We start from the raw sequence: 20,314 nt of genomic DNA, 5'->3' as shown, positions 1-20,314 counted from the left end.
AAGCTATTGCCAAACAGCTTCCTTAAGAATGTCTTCTTGACAGCCATCCTTGTACTGAGACCATTTCTGATAAGGTTTCATTGGATAATTGGAAGATGGATAATTGGAAGGGCTAGATGCAACTCCCAGGTCTTTTGTCAGGTCTTTGCTGGATTTACCTTCCCTATTTCTTAATGACATGACTTTAAAATACTGTTCATCTGTTATAGGTACTTCATTAGACCTGCCACTTCTGATTTTATCCTCAGCTATCCTGGACTTGACTGTCCAGTTTCTTCAAACCTTGTTTCCTCTGCAACACGTTTCCTCAGATATATACCAAGTGTTTAGCTAAGAGCTCTCTGGGAATCACCTTGTTGCTTCTGGTATGTGTAGGCACAATGTGAATTAGTGAAAAAACAGCAAGAAAAACTTTGAAAGACCTTCAGAAAGTCTGGTGAACCTTTCCTCAAGACAACCTTAAAGAAGTTGTAAGTCTCCCTCCTTCAAAGAGAAATATAAGAAAATAGGAGTGACTCAGAACTTTTGCACAGTACTATATTGACTCAAGCATCTCACCAGCTGGCACGAGTAATAAGCCAAGCGATACAGTAGCAACAGCACAGGCAGTCAGTTGTTGGCAACAGGGTCTTACATTTGAAGTGTCTTCTTTTTGGGAGTTTTCATGTTCTCATTGTGCCCGTGTTGTTTTTCCTTGGGAGTCACGACAGTTTGAAAAAAATGTCACAGGCACTCAAACTAGATTGGACCTCCACATCAAAACCTGATGGATGGGCTGATGCTGTCACAGGGATGCAGGAGGATCAGTCTTTGACAGCTTTGAGAGTGCACAAACGCAGCTGTGTGGGGAGATGCAGTGATTTCTAATTTAGCATAAATATGAGCAGCAACAGGATTAGGATGAGAGATACTGAAAATGTTACTAAGGCATACCAGAATAAAAATGAATCTCCTCACACTCAAGATATTTTCTCAATAACCACAGTTAATTTGTAAAGGAGTCACTGATGAATATACATTTTCATCTTCATTATATCATTCTTAATAGCAAATACAAACGGGTGTGCACAATGTCTCGCACAACATGTGTAATCCTTCTGTGGGATGGTGCAGAAACAAATCTAATATTCATTTATGCACAAGCGCGTCTTTTCATTCCATTTCTGGATGTTGGATTTCTCATCATAAAACATGCTTTGGTCTGATATGGAAATCTAGCAATGCCACTGATAGATGTCACTGACACAGTGATATCTGCATAAACTGTTCCCATCTACTATATGACCTTTTTAATGATGATATCAGAGGAATAGAAAAAAAAGGCTCTGTTCTCTTCTCTTTTCCTTTTAAAATATGAATGTTGTTGTCTTGCATACAAAAAATGTGCAAAAATATTTACCTTCGTCTCTTTTAACTTCACTCCTGGCTAAAATGATGCTCCACTCTAGCAGCTGCTCTTTGGTTTCTTCAGTTGAAACTGCGTGGCCTACAGGAGTCCTGTCATGTAATTGGAAACTAAATCAGACACAGATAATTACATAACTCTCCTCAGGCAGATAATTACAAAAACAGCATTATGAATATTCATGCGGTTTGAAAAACATCTTCGTATCTCTGTTAATGCTGCTGATTCTTGTGTGACTGTCTCTCTCCCTCTCTTACCTGTTAGGGTGCAGGTAGAGTTTTATGTGAACGAAAACACTTTCAAGGAGCGCCTGAAGCTTTTCTTCATCAAAAACCAAAGATCAAGTAAGTGGATGGTACCGGCCACCATCTCATGTTCTTACGATGAGTGCTGCTTAATTGAAAGGGCACATTAAAGGGCAACGCGACAAAAGCAAACCCAGAAAGAAGAAGAAGAAAGTGTGTACATTATTGTACTTTATTGAGCCCTGTGGGGAAATTGCTCTCTGCATTTAACCCATTCACTCAGTGAAGCAGTGGGCAGCCATTGGGCGCCCGGGGAGCAGTGTGTAGGGACGGTACCTTGCTCAGGGGTACCTCAGGGTAGCTGTTAAGGGGAATCGAACCCCCGACCTGCCGATCATGGGGCAACCACTCTACCTACTGAGCTATCCCTGCCCTTAGCTGTGCATAATAAGACCCAAATGTGTAAAGAAGGGGAAATAATGATTGAATATGTAAATTGCTGACTTCTAAAGAACAGTTTTAAATGTTCATGGTAGTTATATATTAATTTTAATATCAATTAAAAATCCAGAAAAGACTCATTATATGAAGAATTGTGAATTGATTTGTATGTCACTGAGTGAAATAAGTATTTGATCCTCTACAACCCAGCCAGAATTATTCTGATTCCTGCAGATTGGTAGTATGTGTCAATTGCAATCAATCAAAAAATCAGCCAAGCAATTAGAGATGGTCCTGATCTCAAGTCATTATGTGTATAAAGCACACCTGCCCACAGAATCTGTTTCATCCATTCCAACTGCTCCACCACCATGGGCAAGACCAAAGATCTGCCAAAGGACATCAGGGATGAGATTGTAGACCTGCACAAGGCTGGAATGGGCTACAGTTGTTGGTGTGATTATTCAGAAATGGAAGAAATATAAAATGACCATCAGTCGCCTTCAGTCTGGAGCTCCATGCAAGATCTTGCCTCATAGGATGATCACGAGAAAGGTGGTGGATCACCCAAAACCACATGGGTGGAGCTTGATAATGATCTTAAGGTAGTTGAGGCCACAGTCACCAAGAACTCCACTGGTAACATACTACTACACTGTAAGGAATTGATATAGATTGATATGTTGCTGCACCCTGCAGGGCGATCGTGGCTCAAGAGTTGGGAGTTCGCCTTGTAATCGGAAGGTTGCAGGTTCGAGCCCCGGCTTGGACAGTCTTGGTCGTTGTGTCCTTGGGCAAGACACTTCACCCGTTGCCTACTGGTGGTGGTCAGAGGGCCCGGTGGCGCCAGTGTCCGGCAGCCTCACCTCTGTCAGTGCGCCCCAGGGCAGCTTGCCATCACCAGTGTGTGAATGGGTGGATGACTGGATATGTAAAGCGCTTTGGGGTCCTTAGGGACTAGTAAAAGCGCTATATAAATACAGGCCATGTCCCCTGCTCAATTGGGCACATGTACAGGCCCATCTTAAGCCGCGAGAGTTGAGACTCTGGTGTGGAATTTGTGGTTTTCAGGGTTTCTATCGTCAACTCGGTTTCCCTGGGTCTTTTCCGACGTTGTAGTTGTGTGTCTTATTTTGAATGAAATATTTAATAATAATATGATCCAAAGAACACAATCCCCACAGTCAAGCACAGAGGTGGAAACGTTGTGCTTTGGGGCTGTTTGGGGCAATCCGATGATGGACACCTTCATCGGATTAATGGGGCAATGGACTGGGCAGTGTACCATAAAATCTCTTCTCTCAGCCAGAACACTGAAGATGGGTCTTCCAGCATGACAGTGACTTAAAAGAAACCACAGAGCCAACAAAGGAGTGATTAAAGAAGAAGCAAATTAAGGTGATGGAGTGGCTTAGCAAGTCTCCAAATCTCAGTCCTGGAGAAAATCTGTGGATGGAGCTGAACCTTTGAGTTGCCAAGCAGCAACCACGAAACCTAAAGGATTTAGAGAGTTTCTGAAAATAGAGGAGTGGGCTAAAATTCCCCCTGAGATGTGTGAAACATGGTGACCAGCTACAAGAAACATATTGCCGCTGTGCTTTCCAACAAAAGTTTCTCCCCCAAGTATTAAGTTAGACTTTGCTTAAGAATCACTGACATGAAAATCAATGATATAATTCATGTAATTTGTTTTTTCTGGATTTTTGGTTGATGTTTTGTCTCTCTCCAAAAAACTATAAAAATTATAAAAATATTTTAAAAATTAGAGACAAACTTACAAATTCAGCCCGGGATCAAATGATTATTTCCACCATTGTATGAGAACACCTGTGGAGAATCCCAGATGTTTTTTCCTTACCTGTCAGAGATTTACTCTGAAGAAATGACACTGTGTTAAATACAGTTTAAACTTAAACACAGGAAAGCCTATGTACACACTGTCACAATAAATCTTACTTACAAATAAGATTTATTTATACAAATCTTATTTTCTTTTGCCTTCAGGCCTCAGGATTCGTGTGTTCAACTTTTCCCTGAAGCTGCTCACCTGTCTGCTGTACATCATCAGAGTAATGACAGACAACCCCGCTCAGAGCGCAGGCGCCAGCCACAGCGCTGCACAGCAAAACGCTCCCAGTGGCAACAACAAATGGTTTGTTTAAAATAAAGGTTTTCAGGTCAAGTCGAGGATTTTTATCAAGCACATTCTAACGCAATGTTATCACAACACTCTCAAAAAATGAAAAAAACAATTATAATGTTAAGATTTGTTATTCATCCATTGCAGTTGATTAATTCTTTAAAGGAAAGCAACAAAAAAAGGTGAAAAAAGAAGCTAAACTGCAAATAAAATGCCGAGTACTGAGTACTGAATATAAGGTTACTGGTTAAGGTTGCTCTGCATATTATATGTAGGAGGACTGTTCCACAGGTCGGGATCATAATATCTATTTAGAAGCCCTGGAGTCTGCGTAATCACAGCAACAGCAGCCTCCTTTGGTGTCATTTAGATGACACAGCATGCTCATGTGCGATACTATATATAGGATACTGTATCTATTGTACGCATCATAAGACCTAAATGTCACATACTATGATTTACTCATGAAAGTGGTCCCTTTCTCATTTTTTAAAAACCAAATTATTATGAATTGAATAAATATTATGTGTAAAACTGCCAATTCTAGAGCTGCTACACGCAAACGAGTGCAGACCTCCCAGTTTGCATCTGTTCATCTAGAGTCGCCTCTCAGTGACTCTAGATAACTTTAGGCCAGTCAGTGGTGATCTGTAGAGGTAATGTCTCATTCCAGTGTCTGCCCCATCAACTTTTTGCTGTGCTTTATCTATCTGCTGTTGTGACCATGAATAACTGGTAATCAGAGTTTGATTCCACAGATAGTCACCTCAGAACAAGAAGCTCCTGGGCTTGACTCCACCAGCAGTGTGGGGCCTTTCTGTGTGGATTTTGCATGTTCCCTTTGTGCTTGCATGGTTTCTCCCAGAATTAGTTTGGCTTACTCCCACAGTCCAAACATCAGGCATTTCAGTTTAATACTAATTCCAGTGATTCTAAATTGGCTGTAGGTGTGAGTATAAAAGCGTTTTGTTATATGAGAAATATAACAAAGGTTCAACTTTGATGACTGAAGATATGTCTTATAGGACCAATAGATAAAGCAAAGATTTGCTTATAGGACAGAACAGGAAGCCTTTTCTCTTTTCCATACAGTTATCTATGAGGAGCTGGCCAGCTCCTTTGGGTGGTTAACTTGATTAATTGGCTTGTTGTGTGCTTTAATTTTTACACAAATCAAATGATCATTAATAAATAAATGTATGTTTCATATTTAAGTTTTTAAAATTTTTAAAAAGTGTGAAAAGATCTAGCATTCTATTTTAATTCAGTATGAAGATTTAGGAACTCATACTTTGCTTTAATAAACTGACGTGTCTACGATCTAGTTCAGCTGCAGAAATCCTCCCATGTTCATGTTTCACTTCCTGCTATTTTGCTGCCTTCCTCCCTTACCATCATCACTACTCCACAGTGTCGACTGTCAGTGGAACGGTTCAGTGCAGGACAGAGAAATTAACTGGTAAGCAGCAAAAGGTGTGATTTCTTTCAGCTCTTTGTTTGGTCTGATACCTCATTTCTTCCATTCACCTTATTAGTTATTCTGGCAGGCCATCGGTGTTTTCATTATCGGATTTTCCCTTTTTATCAACATTTATGTAAATAGATCCCTGCCAGCTTGGTCTTCTGTTTATCTCACGTTGTCACTGATGGTATAGACACCAATCATGTACAATTTTTCTTTGATTTGGAGGGAATTTGTTGTTAAATGTAGTACAATTGTCACTGTTGTGTGCTCTCTCTGTCAGGGAGTTGATCTTCTGGGTGGATAGGAAGCTTCCTGTCTGGGCCATTCAAGTGAGTCACAAGAGAAGAAAGAGCACATAAAGCAAAACTTTCAATGACTTTCACTGAGTTGCATAAACTTGTGTGTGTGTTTGCCGGCCTCATTGGCACAGCTGGTACAGTTTGTACCTTGTGAGTGTCTGTGTGCGTGCATGTGTGTGTCATTGTGACAAATTGTCCTGGAAACATCTTCTGTAAGTGGAACTACCACAAAGCCATTTTGAGTTCTCGGGCAGGTCTTTATCTGTCTGTCTGTCTGTCTCTCTGTATATCTGTCTGTCTGTCTGTCTGTCTGTGGACAGATTTCAACAGCATAGCGTCACAACCGTGCAAGATTCAAGATACTTTACAGGTGTGTAGTTGAAAATGATGGCCGATTTTTAAAGACGGGGGTTCTCCGACCCATGTGTACTCACACGATCAGGTAACAGTGTAGCAGTGACTACATGGGTCGTGTGTCAGAACATCAGCATATTGACAGGTGTTGCAACTGGAGTGATCCCATCTCTGCTTTCAATTGTGCTGTTGACCAAATATTTGACTGTCTAATGCAAACCATAAATGTCTGATCGTCATGTGAAAACATGGTGAGCGTCATTCTTAGAAGATTATTTGTGACAACGCTGTTGTAAATAATTAAGTATGTCTTATATCCTGTTTTTGCACAGGTGATTGTGGCCATCATTAGTTTCCTGGAGACTATGTTACTAATGTATCTGAGTTACAAGGTAAGACAGAGTGTGCTAAAAAAAAGCACTCTGGCTTCAAACATGATTAATGCATTCTGTACAATTAATCACTTACAATGTGCTAGATTGACAATCCATAAGTGGTGCAATTAGACCAAGTCATTTGTCAAGGCTACATTAAAGACAGACAGTAATTGCAGGATATGGCTGAGGTGAAGGAATAAGTGGTTTTGCAGGGTGACAGACAACAATGAATCTCTGCAGTGACTCACTGTCTTTTGTGTGCTTACAGATGAAAGTGTTAAAAGTCTGTGCCTGTTTTTACTTTTAGGGGAACATTTGGGAGCAGATATTCCAGGTGTCCTTTCTTCTAGAGATGATCAACACAGTTCCCTTCATCATTACGGTAAAAGTTTTACCATGACAACCCTGAAATGTGCTTTATTATGCAGAAGCACTCCATGAAAAATTAAGCACATCCTATGATTCAGAAGCTTGTGGAATCACTTTTAGCAGCAATAACTTTAATAGTTAGCAACCATTTTCTATATGATTATATCACTCTCTCACATTGATGTGGAGGAATTTTAGCCCACTCTCTTCTGCAACATTGCTTCAGTTCACTGAGTTTTGCAGTTTATTTATGCACAGCTCTTTTAATTCAATTCAGTTCAATTCCATATATTTAGACAACACCAAATCACACAACAGTCGCCTCAAGGCGCTTTATATTGTAAGGTAGATCCTACAATAATACATACAGAGAAAAAGCCAACAATCATATGACCCCTATGAGCAAGCACTTTGGCAAAAGTGGAAAGGAAAAACTCCCTTTTAACTTTGTTATAGATTTGATGCTTTACTTGAGCTCATTAAACATGTGGCCTCTGGAATTATTGCTATACAGAGGAGTTTGTGGTTGATTCTAAGACTGCAAGGTCGCCAGCACCTGTTGCTGCAAAATAAACAAATCGTCACCCCTCTACTGTGACGATTTGATAGTTGGTATAAGGTGTTATGCTATGTCCACCTCTGGGAAGATTGGTTACTATCTTGAATGTTTTCCACTTTTGAAGAATCATTCTCATTGTATGAAGGATTGTATGCATTGTATAAATGATGGACGTAATACTCCCTCCCAGATTGATGAGCAGCAGCAGTTGCTTCTCAAAGATGGTTGCTGAGTTCTTTCGTCTTCCGTATTGTGTTAAAGCACACTGAATGCTCTGGACCAGCAAACTGCAAAAACTTCTGCTCCTGTAATACCCTCATTAGGTGTACTCACGCATAATGATGGTCTCTTAATCAGCACCTGGCTGCTACTTAACCTCTTAGGTCCGATTGGTAGGGTGTACTGGATTTTTTTACACACTCTTCTGCTTAGGTTTACTGTCATGTTGTTGTTACTCCAAATGTATTTATCTGTTCTTAAGATAATGTTTTTTTATTATATTAAGATAGATAGAATCTAAAGAGGGTGTACTTTCTAATGGATGGCACCTTGATTTGTGGTGGCCAGATGGCCAGAAAAAAATAATCATTTCAAGCTCAGCAGAATTGTCTCTTTAAAGAAGTCTTGGCCTTGCTACTCTAAAAGATAAAACAAGTTTCATTAAGGGCTAGTTTGTTGGTGCCAAACTACATCAATGTGCAGGACAAGTGTGCATCTGCCTGTCACAAGAGGGTCATCAACATTCAAATCATTGCCCTTGCTGTAATTAATGCTGCATGCTTGCTTTGATTAGCTCTTATATGAAAATGCTCAACTACAACAAGTACTAGAGAGGTAACACTGACATTTTGTGCAGACTGAGCTACATGGACAGAGAAGATAGAACTACAAACATCATAGCTGACTAAGACAGTGCAGAGTATTCCTCTTTAATGATTCTGGGTATAAAAACGTTACACAATAATACTTAAAAGTTTTAATTTTCACAGGTAGCACGTTTAAGCTGCAGACATATGACCCACTGCTGTGAGATTTTTATTGTTTGAGAAAACTCTGAAATGAAGTGTTTTCTACCTCTCCTCAGATTTTCTGGCCCTCGATAAGGAACATTTTCATTCCTGTGTTTCTCAACTGCTGGTTGGCCAAATGTGCTTTGGAGAATATGATCGTAAGTCAAAGCAGTTAACTGAATTTTGTCTATTAATGACCAGTTTTCAACAGCTTATTGATTTACTTCAGACATTTTAACTGCACTGATTTATAAAGGCCTTCGTACTCCCCGACATCCACACTGTAACAACAAAAAATCCTTCTTTGGTTCTGCTCTGTTTGTGCTGCACACAGGAGGGAGCTCATTAGGGATTATTTTCAGTGCTGTGTGCATTTTATCATGTTGCTCTGCAGACTGCAGTGGGGAGCATACAAGAGTAGAAGCATCTGCAACCGCTAAACGAATTCACAATTAAATGGAACAGGGGTAGACGCAGTGTCACTGATTATAAGCATTTGTATCCTTGGGAAACACAGTGGTCCAGTGGTAGTACTCACTGTCACCTCACAACAGGCAGGAGCTTAGTTCAAATCCAGACTGGTCCTATTGCATGCCTTCACTGTGTCTGCTTGGGTTTGCTCCAGGTATTCCAGCTTCCTCCCACAATCCAAAAAACATGCATGGGGTTGGATTAATTAGAGATCCTAAATTGACTCTAGATGTGACCTATTATCTGTCTCTGTGTATTAACCCTACAACAGTGTACCCTCGTCCTGTGACAGCTGTGATAGGCTTCAGCCTCCCCCTATAACTCTGAATTTGATAAGCAGAAGAAAATGAATAGGTTTTTAACTATAACTGCTGTATGTTGTTTATGGTAGAACGATGTCCATCGAGCGATCCAGAGGACCAACTCGGCCATGTTTAACCAGGTCCTCATTCTGATCTGCACCCTGCTCTGCCTCGTCTTCACTGGGTGAGCCTGCCTCTGCAGGGACTGTAAAACCATTCTGTTCAGAGTGGTGACATATTGTGCTTCTGTCTGTGTTTGCTAAAATGTGAAAGAACTGTGCAGATTTTTATTTATATTTTTAATAATTACTAAGCGATACTAAAAATGGTGATCCAGATAATTCCAAATATTATGGGAGCATAACTTTGACAGTGCTGTTTAGTTCACTGCAGGGTAGTTAAACTCATAGACAGTACGTAAAACACAGATGTAACCATGATTATGTGAGATGTTTATAAACTGTTGTTTTGAAGCCTGGAGCTGAGCATTTTCACCATCAGCGTCTTGGTTTTTGGAAACCAGAGGTGACAAGCAATGGTTGGCTCTGACTGAGAAATCGAGTGACTCTGTGCGCTCATATGGTAGCGACCTGCCAATCACAAGGCAGGCGGACTCCAAAATATACCCTGCTTTATTTAACTCTGAATGGGGCCATAAAATTAAAAATATGAAAATCATGTTATACAGATGATTCAAAACTAGCAATTGAGATCATAATCATAATTATATTAATGAAGAAAACTGCAAAACAAACTAATAAAGTAAACAAATCCACTGATTTATCCATGTGTGGCTGATGCCATCACAGTGAGACAGCTGACGTCACATCTCCTGGCATCCACCGTGTTTTTGTGTTATTTCAGCTTGCTGTATACTCTTGCTTTTTGTGACCTGGTAAATGTGACACCGTTGCCGCAGCCGAGTGCAAAACAAGCGTATGAGATCACATTTCAGTGATATAGCCGTACAGGAACTTAGACATTGTCAGATTATACAGTGGAGGTTGATGCAACAGCTTTAAAAGAAGAGAATTTACAGTGAAAACTTTGAAAAGCACCCACCAGCTTTGTGCTTTGATTTCTTCTACTCTATACTACTGGTTAAAGTATAATTGTAACGGTGAAGAGTGATCCAAACCATTTTTGCTAGCTGAGAAATGCTCAAAATGAATTAAAATATCAGTTATGAAGTCAAAATGACAAACAAAAGCTTAATGTTTATTTTTTATTAATATTTAAACAAACCTTTTAGTTGTTAATACAGCATATTTATTTATCTATTCCTTGTGGCCTCTATGTCCAGGTTCATAACCAACCTACATGCTGTAGCTGTATATGCTGACTTCGTATTTGTTTGTATACAGCACGTGTGGGATTCAGCACCTGGAACGAGCAGGCAAAAACCTCTCCCTCTTCACTTCGTTCTACTTCTGCATTGTCACCTTCTCCACTGTGGGCTTCGGAGATGTGACTCCCCGCATATGGCCTTCCCAGTTACTGGTAGTCATCATGATCTGCGTGGCCCTGGTGGTGCTGCCTCTTCAGGTACAAAGATACTGAAATAATCTTTGGATCCATTTACATTTCCTCGTGTGACCTCTGCATCACGTGCTGCTTGTCAGTTTGAAGAGCTGATCTACCTGTGGATGGAGAGACAGAAGTCTGGGGGGAATTACAGCCGCCACAGAGCACAGACAGAGAAACATGTTGTGCTGTGTGTCAGCGCACTCAAAATAGACCTGCTCATGGACTTTCTCAATGAATTCTACGCTCATCCACGACTGCAGGTAACGACCGTTACATACACGTGCTCGAGGTTTACTTACAAGTGATAATGACTGACATGGTGTGTCTCCATTTACATAGAAATTCCTCTTTTGAGATACTGATGTGGTTCTTACATAATCTTCAAGGATTACTATGTGGTGATCCTGTGCCCAACTGAAATGGACCTCCAGGTGCGAAGGGTGCTGCAGATCCCTCTGTGGTCTCAAAGAGTCATCTATCTGCAAGGGTCTGTCCTCAAAGATCAGGATCTGCTTAGAGCCAAGTAAGTTACAGTTCCTATAACTAGATTATACTTTAACTGTGACTTTTTCCAATATATAATCCTGTGAAAAAAAGAGACTCTTCACAGGACTGTTTGCAGTCCTGTTAGAAACTAATCACACCCTTCCCGCTTCCAATAGGAATTAAGAGGGTAAGTAACACTTAGCCCTGCTAATCAAATGTACTTGATTAACTGATCATCAGCAAGTTAGAACACCTCTACAAAATTTTGTCAGTTTGCTAATCTTAACACAATTAAAACAATGCAACAGCCTCAGGAGTCACACTGTGCAATTCTCAGAGAAACTGGACCCCAGAGCTACATCTCAGACTTTACAGGCTTCAGCTAGTATGTTAAATGTAAAGGTTTATGACAGTACAATGAGAAAAAGACTGAACAAGTCTGGCTTCTTTGGAAGGGAGAAAGCGACATAACAGCACAGCATAGCACAGCGGGTTTGCCAAGTTGCATCTGAACCACACGACTTCTGAAACAATGCCCTTTGCACAGATGAGACCAAATGTGAGGCCATCTGTCCAACAGCTAAAACTTGGGCTCAAACTGGGTCGTGCAACAGGACCAAGATCTCCAGACAAATCTACAATCTTGTTTATTATTTCCTTACGCCTGGTGCACTTTCTTTTGGTGTTATGGTTTCATGTCCCTCTTGTTTTCCCCACACTGTTAGTTTATTGTCTCCTTAGTCCTGGTCTTTTATTTTGGGAACCTCTTGTCTCTTGTGTTTTGTATTCAATTCTGCTTCCCCTCTTTCATTATCTGTAATTAGTTTCAGCTGTTTTCCCACCTGTTGCCTGTTTCCATGTTATCCTGTGTTTGTATATAAAGCCTCAGTCTCCTTTTTGTCCTTTGTTGTATTTTTCCTAGTTCTATATTTCCCTTGAATACTAGAAGTTTTGGTTTTCTTGTTTTTAACTTGCATTATTTTGTACTTGGTGTAAATTTAGCATTTTAGCCGCTTTTAAGTTTACCCATTGTCTTCCAAGTCCTGCTTTTTGCATCCATCTTCTGCCTGCTACACAGCTGCTTCTGACACAAATGCCAACAAACATCAATGAAATGAAGGAAAATTGCAGTCAATAACATTGATTAGGGACGTGGTAAAAGTTTGGAACACTGTCCATCATTTACTGAAATGCGCCATGTTGGTGCTCATTTTGTGGGAGACTAAAAATTGCTTTATTATATAAAATTTTACAATCATTGTGTAATCTTTACTGAGTTCGCAGAATAGTATTAAAGCACAGAATGAATATTGGGAGGGGAGAGGATGGGAGTTGAGCTGTTGAAGCCCATATTATTAGTTAATGCAGTCCTTAGAAACCCACTATAAGTGGTTAAGTGTAAGTGTAAACATAGTCATAATAAAATACTGTTTTATTGTGTTTGCTTCACTGTGTTTGGCAAGGGAGAAAACATTTTGAGAAGAGGTCAGAGTGATGTGAGAATTTTATTTCTAAATAAATTCAATTGGGCCCCAAAGTATTTGTGCTTGACTTCAAAAGAATGCTACTAGAATGAAAATGAACAAATGGAAATACAGCTTGGATCAAATGCGTAGTTAAGATGTTAAGATAAATGTCAAACTTCCCATTACAAAGAATAACATAGATATTGAAAGAGAAAGTTGAAAAATGAAATGGTTTCAAGACTGACCTTTGTTGAAATTGTCTTTTTCCCCTTTTTTCTCAGTCAAATAGCTCTGTGTGCTGTTTTTTTCAGTTTGTTTGTCTTTCTTGGTTTCCTGTTGATTGGTTATGTTAAAAATATAATAATGTACTGGTGTCATATTCATAAAGACAGTTTTATGGATTCCTTTTATCATCTGACATCTGCACCTCATTTGTTTCCAATTAAATCATCTACAGTGGCTCCCAAAAGTTCATATTTCACATTCTGGGAAAGGTACTGATAATTCTTGCAAACTGTCAGTAGGACTTAAAAGACTATTGTCCTACCAATCCTTAATATTACCCTGATATTCTCTTCTTCTTTTCTTAGTAAATAGGCTTGTCAGAGCCATTGTTTGGCCTCATACTCAGACAACACTGTAATTATTCATTCAAGCTATACTCATTCCTTTTGAAAGTGAACCGATAGAGGGACTGCTCTTCTGAAGAAAGGCAACATAATCTGTCTCACATTCTTCTGATACTTTGGAGTTGTGAAAGATTCATGAGGGAGACTATGGAACATTGTAACAATGATGAAAGGCATAAAAACTTGTTGTCAATCTGTATGTCAAGTCAGGTTTATTTTTGTAGCCATAATGACATCTATGACTCAGTTGAATTTTATTTATGTCGTACCTCTCATACAAGTCCAATTTGACAAATATCCAGTATGCAGAGCTGCAGCCAAGCTTAAGCGATAAATCCAGGAATTTTGTACAGCGCATTACAGTTAATTTGCATATTTGTGGTAATCGTATACAGTCTTGATTTATGTACGGCTGTTTGAAAAACTTCACAGGGATTCTTTCAGTGAAGTTGTGACAAAGGTGATAAAGATGAAGGTGTTCAATAGACAGAACCACACCAGGAACAGCCCAGATATACAGGGAGTGCAGAATTATTAGGCAAGTTGTATTTTTGAGGAATAATTTTATTATTGAACAACAACCATGTTCTCAATGAACCCAAAAAACTCATTAATATCAAAGCTGAATGTTTTTGGACGTAGTTTTTAGTTTGTTTTTAGTTTTCGCTATTTTAGGGGGATATCTGTGTGTGCAGGTGACTATTACTGTGCATAATTATTAGGCAACTTAAGAAAAAACAAATATATACCCATTTCAATTATTTATTTTTACCAGTGAAACCAATATAACATCTCCACATTCACAAATATACATTTCTGACATTCAAAAACAAAACAAAAACAAATCAGCGACCAATATAGCCACCTTTCTTTGCAAGGACACTCAAAAGCCTGCCATCCATGGATTCTGTCAGTGTTTTGATCTGTTCACCATCAACATTGCGTGCAGCAGCAACCACAGCCTCCCAGACACTGTTCAGAGAGGTGTACTGTTTTCCCTCCTTGTAAATCTCACATTTGATGATGGACCACAGGTTCTCAATGGGGTTCAGATCAGGTGAACAAGGTGGCCATGTCATTAGTTTTTCTTCTTTTATACCCTTTCTTGCCAGCCACGCTGTGGAGTACTTGGACGCGTGTGATGGAGCATTGTCCTGCATGGAAATCATGTTTTTCTTGAAGGATGCAGACTTCTTCCTGTACCACTGCTTGAAGAAGGTGTCTTCCAGAAACTGGCAGTAGGACTGGGAGTTGAGCTTGACTCCATCCTCAACCCGAAAAGGCCCCACAAGCTCATCTTTGATGATACCAGCCCAAACCAGTACTCCACCTCCACCTTGCTGGCGTCTGAGTCGGACTGGAGCTCTCTGCCCTTTACCAATCCAGCCACAGGCCCATCCATCTGGCCCATCAAGACTCACTCTCATTTCATCAGTCCATAAAACCTTAGAAAAACCAGTCTTGAGATATTTCTTGGCCCAGTCTTGACGTTTCAGCTTGTGCGTCTTGTTCAGTGGTGGTCGTCTTTCAGCCTTTCTTACCTTGGCCATGTCTCTGAGTATTGCACACCTTGTGCTTTTGGGCACTCCAGTGATGTTGCAGCTCTGAAATATGGCCAAACTGGTGGCAAGTGGCATCTTGGCAGCTGCACGCTTGACTTTTCTCAGTTCATGGGCAGTTATTTTGCGCCTTGGTTTTTCCACACGCTTCTTGCGACCCTGTCGACTATTTTGAATGAAACGCTTGATTGTTCGATGATCATGCTTCAGAAGCTTTGCAATTTTGAGACTGCTGCATCCCTCTGCAAGATATCTCACTATTTTTGACTTTTCTGAGCCCGTCAAGTCCTTCTTTTGACCCATTTTGCCAAAGGAAAGGACGTTGCCTAATAATTATGCACACCTGATATAGGGTGTTGATGTCATTAGACCACACCCCTTCTCATTACAGAGATGCACATCACCTAATATGCTTAATTGGTAGTAGGCTTTCGAGCCTATACAGCTTGGAGTAAGACAACATGCATGAAGAGGATGATGTGGACAAAATACTCATTTGCCTAATAATTCTGCACTCCCTGTAAAGTAAAGGATATAAAGGAATAATTATCTGGTGCTTTGCTTAATTTGTAAGTTTGCTTACCTCAAAAAAAGTCTTTGATTTTTATGGTAGTTTCATTTGAATTTTAATAGAGAGAATATCAAACAAAATCCAGAAAAAATACATTACATAGAAGTTAGAAACTGATTTGCATATGACTGAGTGAAATAAGTATTCGATCCTCAAGCAAAACATAACTTAGTACTTGGTACCCTTGTTTGCAACAGCGACAGCAAGATGTTTCTTGTAGTTGCAGACAGGAGGGATTTTGTTCCGCTCCTCCTTCCAGAAACTCTCTCCTTTATGTTTGTTGGCTGCTGCTTGGCAACTCAAAGCTTCAGCTGCCTCCACAGATTTTCTATAGGATTGAAGTCTGGAGACTGGCTAGGCCACTATATGAACTTAATGTGCTTCTTCTTTAGCCACGCCTCTGTTACCTTGGCAGTATGTTTTGGGTCAAGGTCATGGAAAAACAGCCCCAAATTATTTTTCCAACTCTGTGCTTGACTGTGAGGATGACTTTGGGTCATACTTAGTATTAATCTTTCTTCAAAGTCCGAGTTGATGCTGAAGAGCTTGATTTTGGTTTCATGTGACCACAGCGCTCTCTCTGGATCATTTAGATGTTCACTGGCAAACTTAAGACAGGTCTGTACGTGTGCCTTCTTTGGCAGGGGGACCTTGCAGGCACTGCAAGATTTCAGTTTATCACAGCATAGTGTGTTACCAGTGGTGACTTCAGTTCAGTTTTATTTATATAGCGCCAAATTAAACAACAGTTGCCTCAAGGTACTTTATATTATAAGTTAAAGACTCCGCAATAATACCAGGAAAACAGAGAAAACCCTAACAATCATATAATCCCCTATGAGCAAGCGCTTTGCTGACAGTTGGAAGGAGGGGCGGGGCCATCTGCCGCGACCAGTTGGGGATGAGGGAAGGAAAACAGGTCTCCTGTTATTGTGAGGGGAGGAGGAGAAGTTATATATATATTTTTTTCCATTTCTAAATCACATCAACAGTTGTTACCTTCTCACCAACCTTGTTGTCGTCTTGTAGTCCATTCTAGCCTTGTGCAGTTCTACAGTCTTATGCTTGATCTTCTTCGGCAGCTATTTGGTTTTGCGTGGTGGTGGAGAAGTGGGAATGGATAAAACTGATTTTATAGACAGGTTGAATAGGTTCAATTATTTATTTCAGTTAAAATTATGCATATCAATCTGCAACTTTTATGTAATGTGTTTTCCTCCATTAAAAGTAAAGAACCATAAGAATTAGAGAGCAAATTCAGGGGATCCCCCACCATAGCTGCCATCTTTGAAAACATTTTATTAATAATTAATAATAATAATTAATAACTGTAAACATAAACACACCCTGGCACTTCTCAGTCCTGTGCTGACTGTACAGCTGTACCATACGGCATGTCCTAACTTTATTCAAATCAAAATTACATTGATGTAATGGATTGTGTAAATTCACTGTATACATTTGGCAGGTTTCTGACAGAGCAATTAGAAGTCGAGGACTGGGCGTGTAGAGCTTATATTCTGCATCTGGCACTGTTTCAAATCCTCCCACACTTTGTTTTGCATTCTGCACTCTCTTGGCTCTGTTAATCATATGCAAAATCAGTTCCATATTCTCAGCACCTTCAGTATACAGTATATATTATTTCAGCTTGTTTTGTCTGCCTGCAAGCGAGCAATGCTAATCTGAAAATTCAATCAAAGATTGTTGTTGTCTCGCCTCACTATTATCATTTCAGCTTTGTCTTTTGTGGGTTGTATTTTCTCTGCCGCTGTTTTGTTTTTTTGTGTAACATGACATTTAATAATTTGTCAATTTTGTCACAATTCTGCAGAATGGATGATGCAGAGGCTTGTTTCATATTGAGCAGCCGTAACGAGGTGGATCGCATGGCTGCAGTAAGACAAAAAATAACAAATGACAAATTATGAACTGTGCTGTAATTCTGATTTATGAGTTTTCAGAAATTAATGCTGTCTGTCACAGAGACAGCTGCATAATTTTTGTTGTTTCCCCCCTCAGGACCATCAGACCATCCTGAGAGCTTGGGCAGTGAAAGACTTTGCTCCAAATTGTCCCCTATATGTCCAGATACTCAAACCTGAAAATAAGTTCCATGTTAAATTTGCAGGTGAGAGTTTCTAAATGAAATAATGAAGCAATCACGCAAATACATGTTCAGTCAAGTCAGTAACTTTTTGGACAATGACACAGTTGTTTTGTAATTTTGCCTCTGTACATCATCATGGTGGATTTAAATGTAAACAGTTAAGGTCGACTGAAGCTGAGAGTTTTTATCCGCTTTATTTGATATGGAATAATGAGGGGAGAGGCCTCACCTGACCATGAAACTGTTTATCAGTCCAATGACCTTTGGACATCTGGCTAAATAGGAACTATATATAAAAATGGCTGTAATTCCTAAACAGCTAGTGCAACACTTTTATTAAACCCTTTTATTCACCCCTTGAATTAAAGTCTGAACTTTAAATCAAAGCTTGATTGTGTGGTTTAAAATGCACTGTGGTGGTGTGCTCAGACAAAATAACAGAAATTATTTTTTTGCCCATAAAAAAAGCAAATGGGGAATTATTTTACAGCCCACTTCTTTCCCTTCATATACACTCATTGGTCACTTTATTTGGTATACCTGTTCAACATCTCGTTAGCACAAGCAGCTAATCAATCACATGGCAGCAACTTAGTGGATAATAATAATAATGGATTGGATTTATATAGCGCTTTTCAAGACACCCAAAGCACTTTACAATACCACTATTCATTCACACACTGGTGGAGGCAAGCTACAATTGTAGCCACAGCTGCCCTGGGGCAGACTGACAGAAGCGAGGCTGCCATATCGCGCCATCGGCCCCTCTGGCCAACACCAGTAGGCAAGTAGGGTAAAGTGTCTTGCCCAAGGACACAACGACCAGGACAGAGAGCCCAGGGATTGAACCGGCAACCTTCCGGTTAGAGATGCGATTCCCAACCCCCTGAGCCACGGTCGCCCTGGCTCAGGGGGCATGTTTGGTTAAAGCGACGTGCTGAAGTTCAAAGTGAGCATCAGAATGGAGAAGAAAGCTGATTTAAGTGACTTTGAACATGACATGGTTGCTGGTGCCAGATGGGTGTTCTGAGTACTTCAGAAAAAAGAGGTCCAACCGAGTACTAGCTAGGTGTACATAATGAAATGGCCAGTGAGTCTATTTACCAGTAGCTTTTGTTCAGTCTGTGGTAATCAGACATTTATAAACCTTCCAGTTTGTTCTTTTACACCTAACAACTGCCCATACAGTTAGCTATTTCAGGTTTAAATGTCAGGCGAAAGCCAAGAGTTGATTAGCTTAGCTCGGCATAAATGTGTAACTCCCCATAACACCAGCATGTACTGTAAAAATTAATGAGATTGTGATTTAGCAAGAATTTGGGGAGTTAAGTGTATTTGTTAACAAATACAAATCTGTAAGACAGCTCTGATTGTGCACACAAGTAAATGCACACATGACCTTGGCTAAGCCTTATCATATACTTGCCTTTGCAGTGATGATGGGGCTGATACAACTTTGTACAGTGACACATAATATAATCACCCCATTATAACATTAGTGCAAGTTGTAGAGTACTGTGAGTAGTTCTCGGCTCTGCTGATCAACTATTTTCTTCATTTTCAGATCATGTTGTTTGCGAGGAAGAGTTCAAGTACGCCATGCTGGCTCTCAACTGTGTTTGTCCTGCCACCTCCACTTTGGTTACACTCCTTGTACACACTTCCCGTGGACGGTCAGTTCTTCTACAAAACCTCCTCAGGCTGTTTGATTACTCCTTAGTGAGACTGCAAAGTTCAAATTTCTTCACATTTTCATGTCTGCTGATGCATAAATAGGGCCCATGGAGCTGCCACAGAGAGGTGAGAAAGCCAAGCCAAAGACAAAAGTCCCAGCTCATTGTGAAGCTCAGCAGGATGTAGGAGAGAGTGCACCAAAAGAGAGAACAGCCGCCACCGAGATTGATTTTTTTAGCATGTGTTTCCTTTGTAGCGCCGTATGAAAAGCACTCCAGTGGAAAATGATTTTTTCACAGCATGCAAACAGATCTCGCTTAAAAGCTGATTTCAGTGCTCAAGGGAAACAGCATTAATGAAGAATAAATAGGCTTTAGTTAGTGCTTGCTGTGTTCCTGTCAACCCTTCAGAAAAAAAAAAGCTTGTGTATTTTCTATTCTAAATTTTTAAAATTGCAGACATTTTCCACACAAGTGTAACAATATGTACCTGAACGTACCGTATTTCATTCTGCATGTTTCCTTCGCTTGTGTGGGCGTTTTGTGTGAAACGCTAGGTTTTAGTGACATGCAGCTCATCATGGCGCTGCAGTGGGAAATAAAAGGGGATCAGGAGTTACCAATCGTCACGAGCAAGTTATTTTTCCTTTTACTCAGAAATATGAAAGTTAGAGTGAGAAATCCAATTTACATGTCTTCTTATGCAAATATTAATAACTACTAAGAAGCAAGTCTGTAAACCACCACCTTGGGGTTGTTCTGAGCATCTCTCACAGCCCATTAAACTCCATCAAAGCACTTGAACAATTACAGTAATAACCGGAAGTCATTACAAAGGGCATATTAGCACAAAACT

General features: G+C 40.0%; 1 protein-coding gene across 1 annotated transcript in view; it reads left to right on the top strand.

Annotated features, from left to right (window-relative positions):
- Window positions 1-20,314, top strand: part of kcnt1a (potassium sodium-activated channel subfamily T member 1a) — a 42,878-nt gene that overhangs the window by 8,822 nt on the left and 13,742 nt on the right. The window contains exons 3-16 of the mRNA XM_085279980.1: window positions 1,670-1,749; window positions 4,096-4,243; window positions 5,643-5,690; window positions 5,977-6,025; window positions 6,682-6,741; window positions 7,034-7,108; window positions 8,739-8,822; window positions 9,527-9,621; window positions 10,802-10,982; window positions 11,060-11,224; window positions 11,351-11,487; window positions 17,510-17,573; window positions 17,698-17,806; window positions 19,350-19,458. Of these exons, the coding sequence (XP_085136106.1) occupies window positions 1,670-1,749; window positions 4,096-4,243; window positions 5,643-5,690; window positions 5,977-6,025; window positions 6,682-6,741; window positions 7,034-7,108; window positions 8,739-8,822; window positions 9,527-9,621; window positions 10,802-10,982; window positions 11,060-11,224; window positions 11,351-11,487; window positions 17,510-17,573; window positions 17,698-17,806; window positions 19,350-19,458 (1,404 nt within the window). The remainder of the gene's footprint in view (window positions 1-1,669; window positions 1,750-4,095; window positions 4,244-5,642; window positions 5,691-5,976; window positions 6,026-6,681; window positions 6,742-7,033; window positions 7,109-8,738; window positions 8,823-9,526; window positions 9,622-10,801; window positions 10,983-11,059; window positions 11,225-11,350; window positions 11,488-17,509; window positions 17,574-17,697; window positions 17,807-19,349; window positions 19,459-20,314) is intronic.

This window comes from Mchenga conophoros, linkage group LG7 (genome assembly GCF_057382185.1).
Source record: "Mchenga conophoros isolate Kocher_MC1m ecotype Shallow Benthic linkage group LG7, M_conophoros_male_GT1.1, whole genome shotgun sequence".
Taxonomy (NCBI): Eukaryota; Metazoa; Chordata; class Actinopteri; order Cichliformes; family Cichlidae; genus Mchenga; species Mchenga conophoros.
Note: the sequence above shows the minus strand (reverse complement) of the source record. Positions and strands in the feature narration are given on the sequence as shown.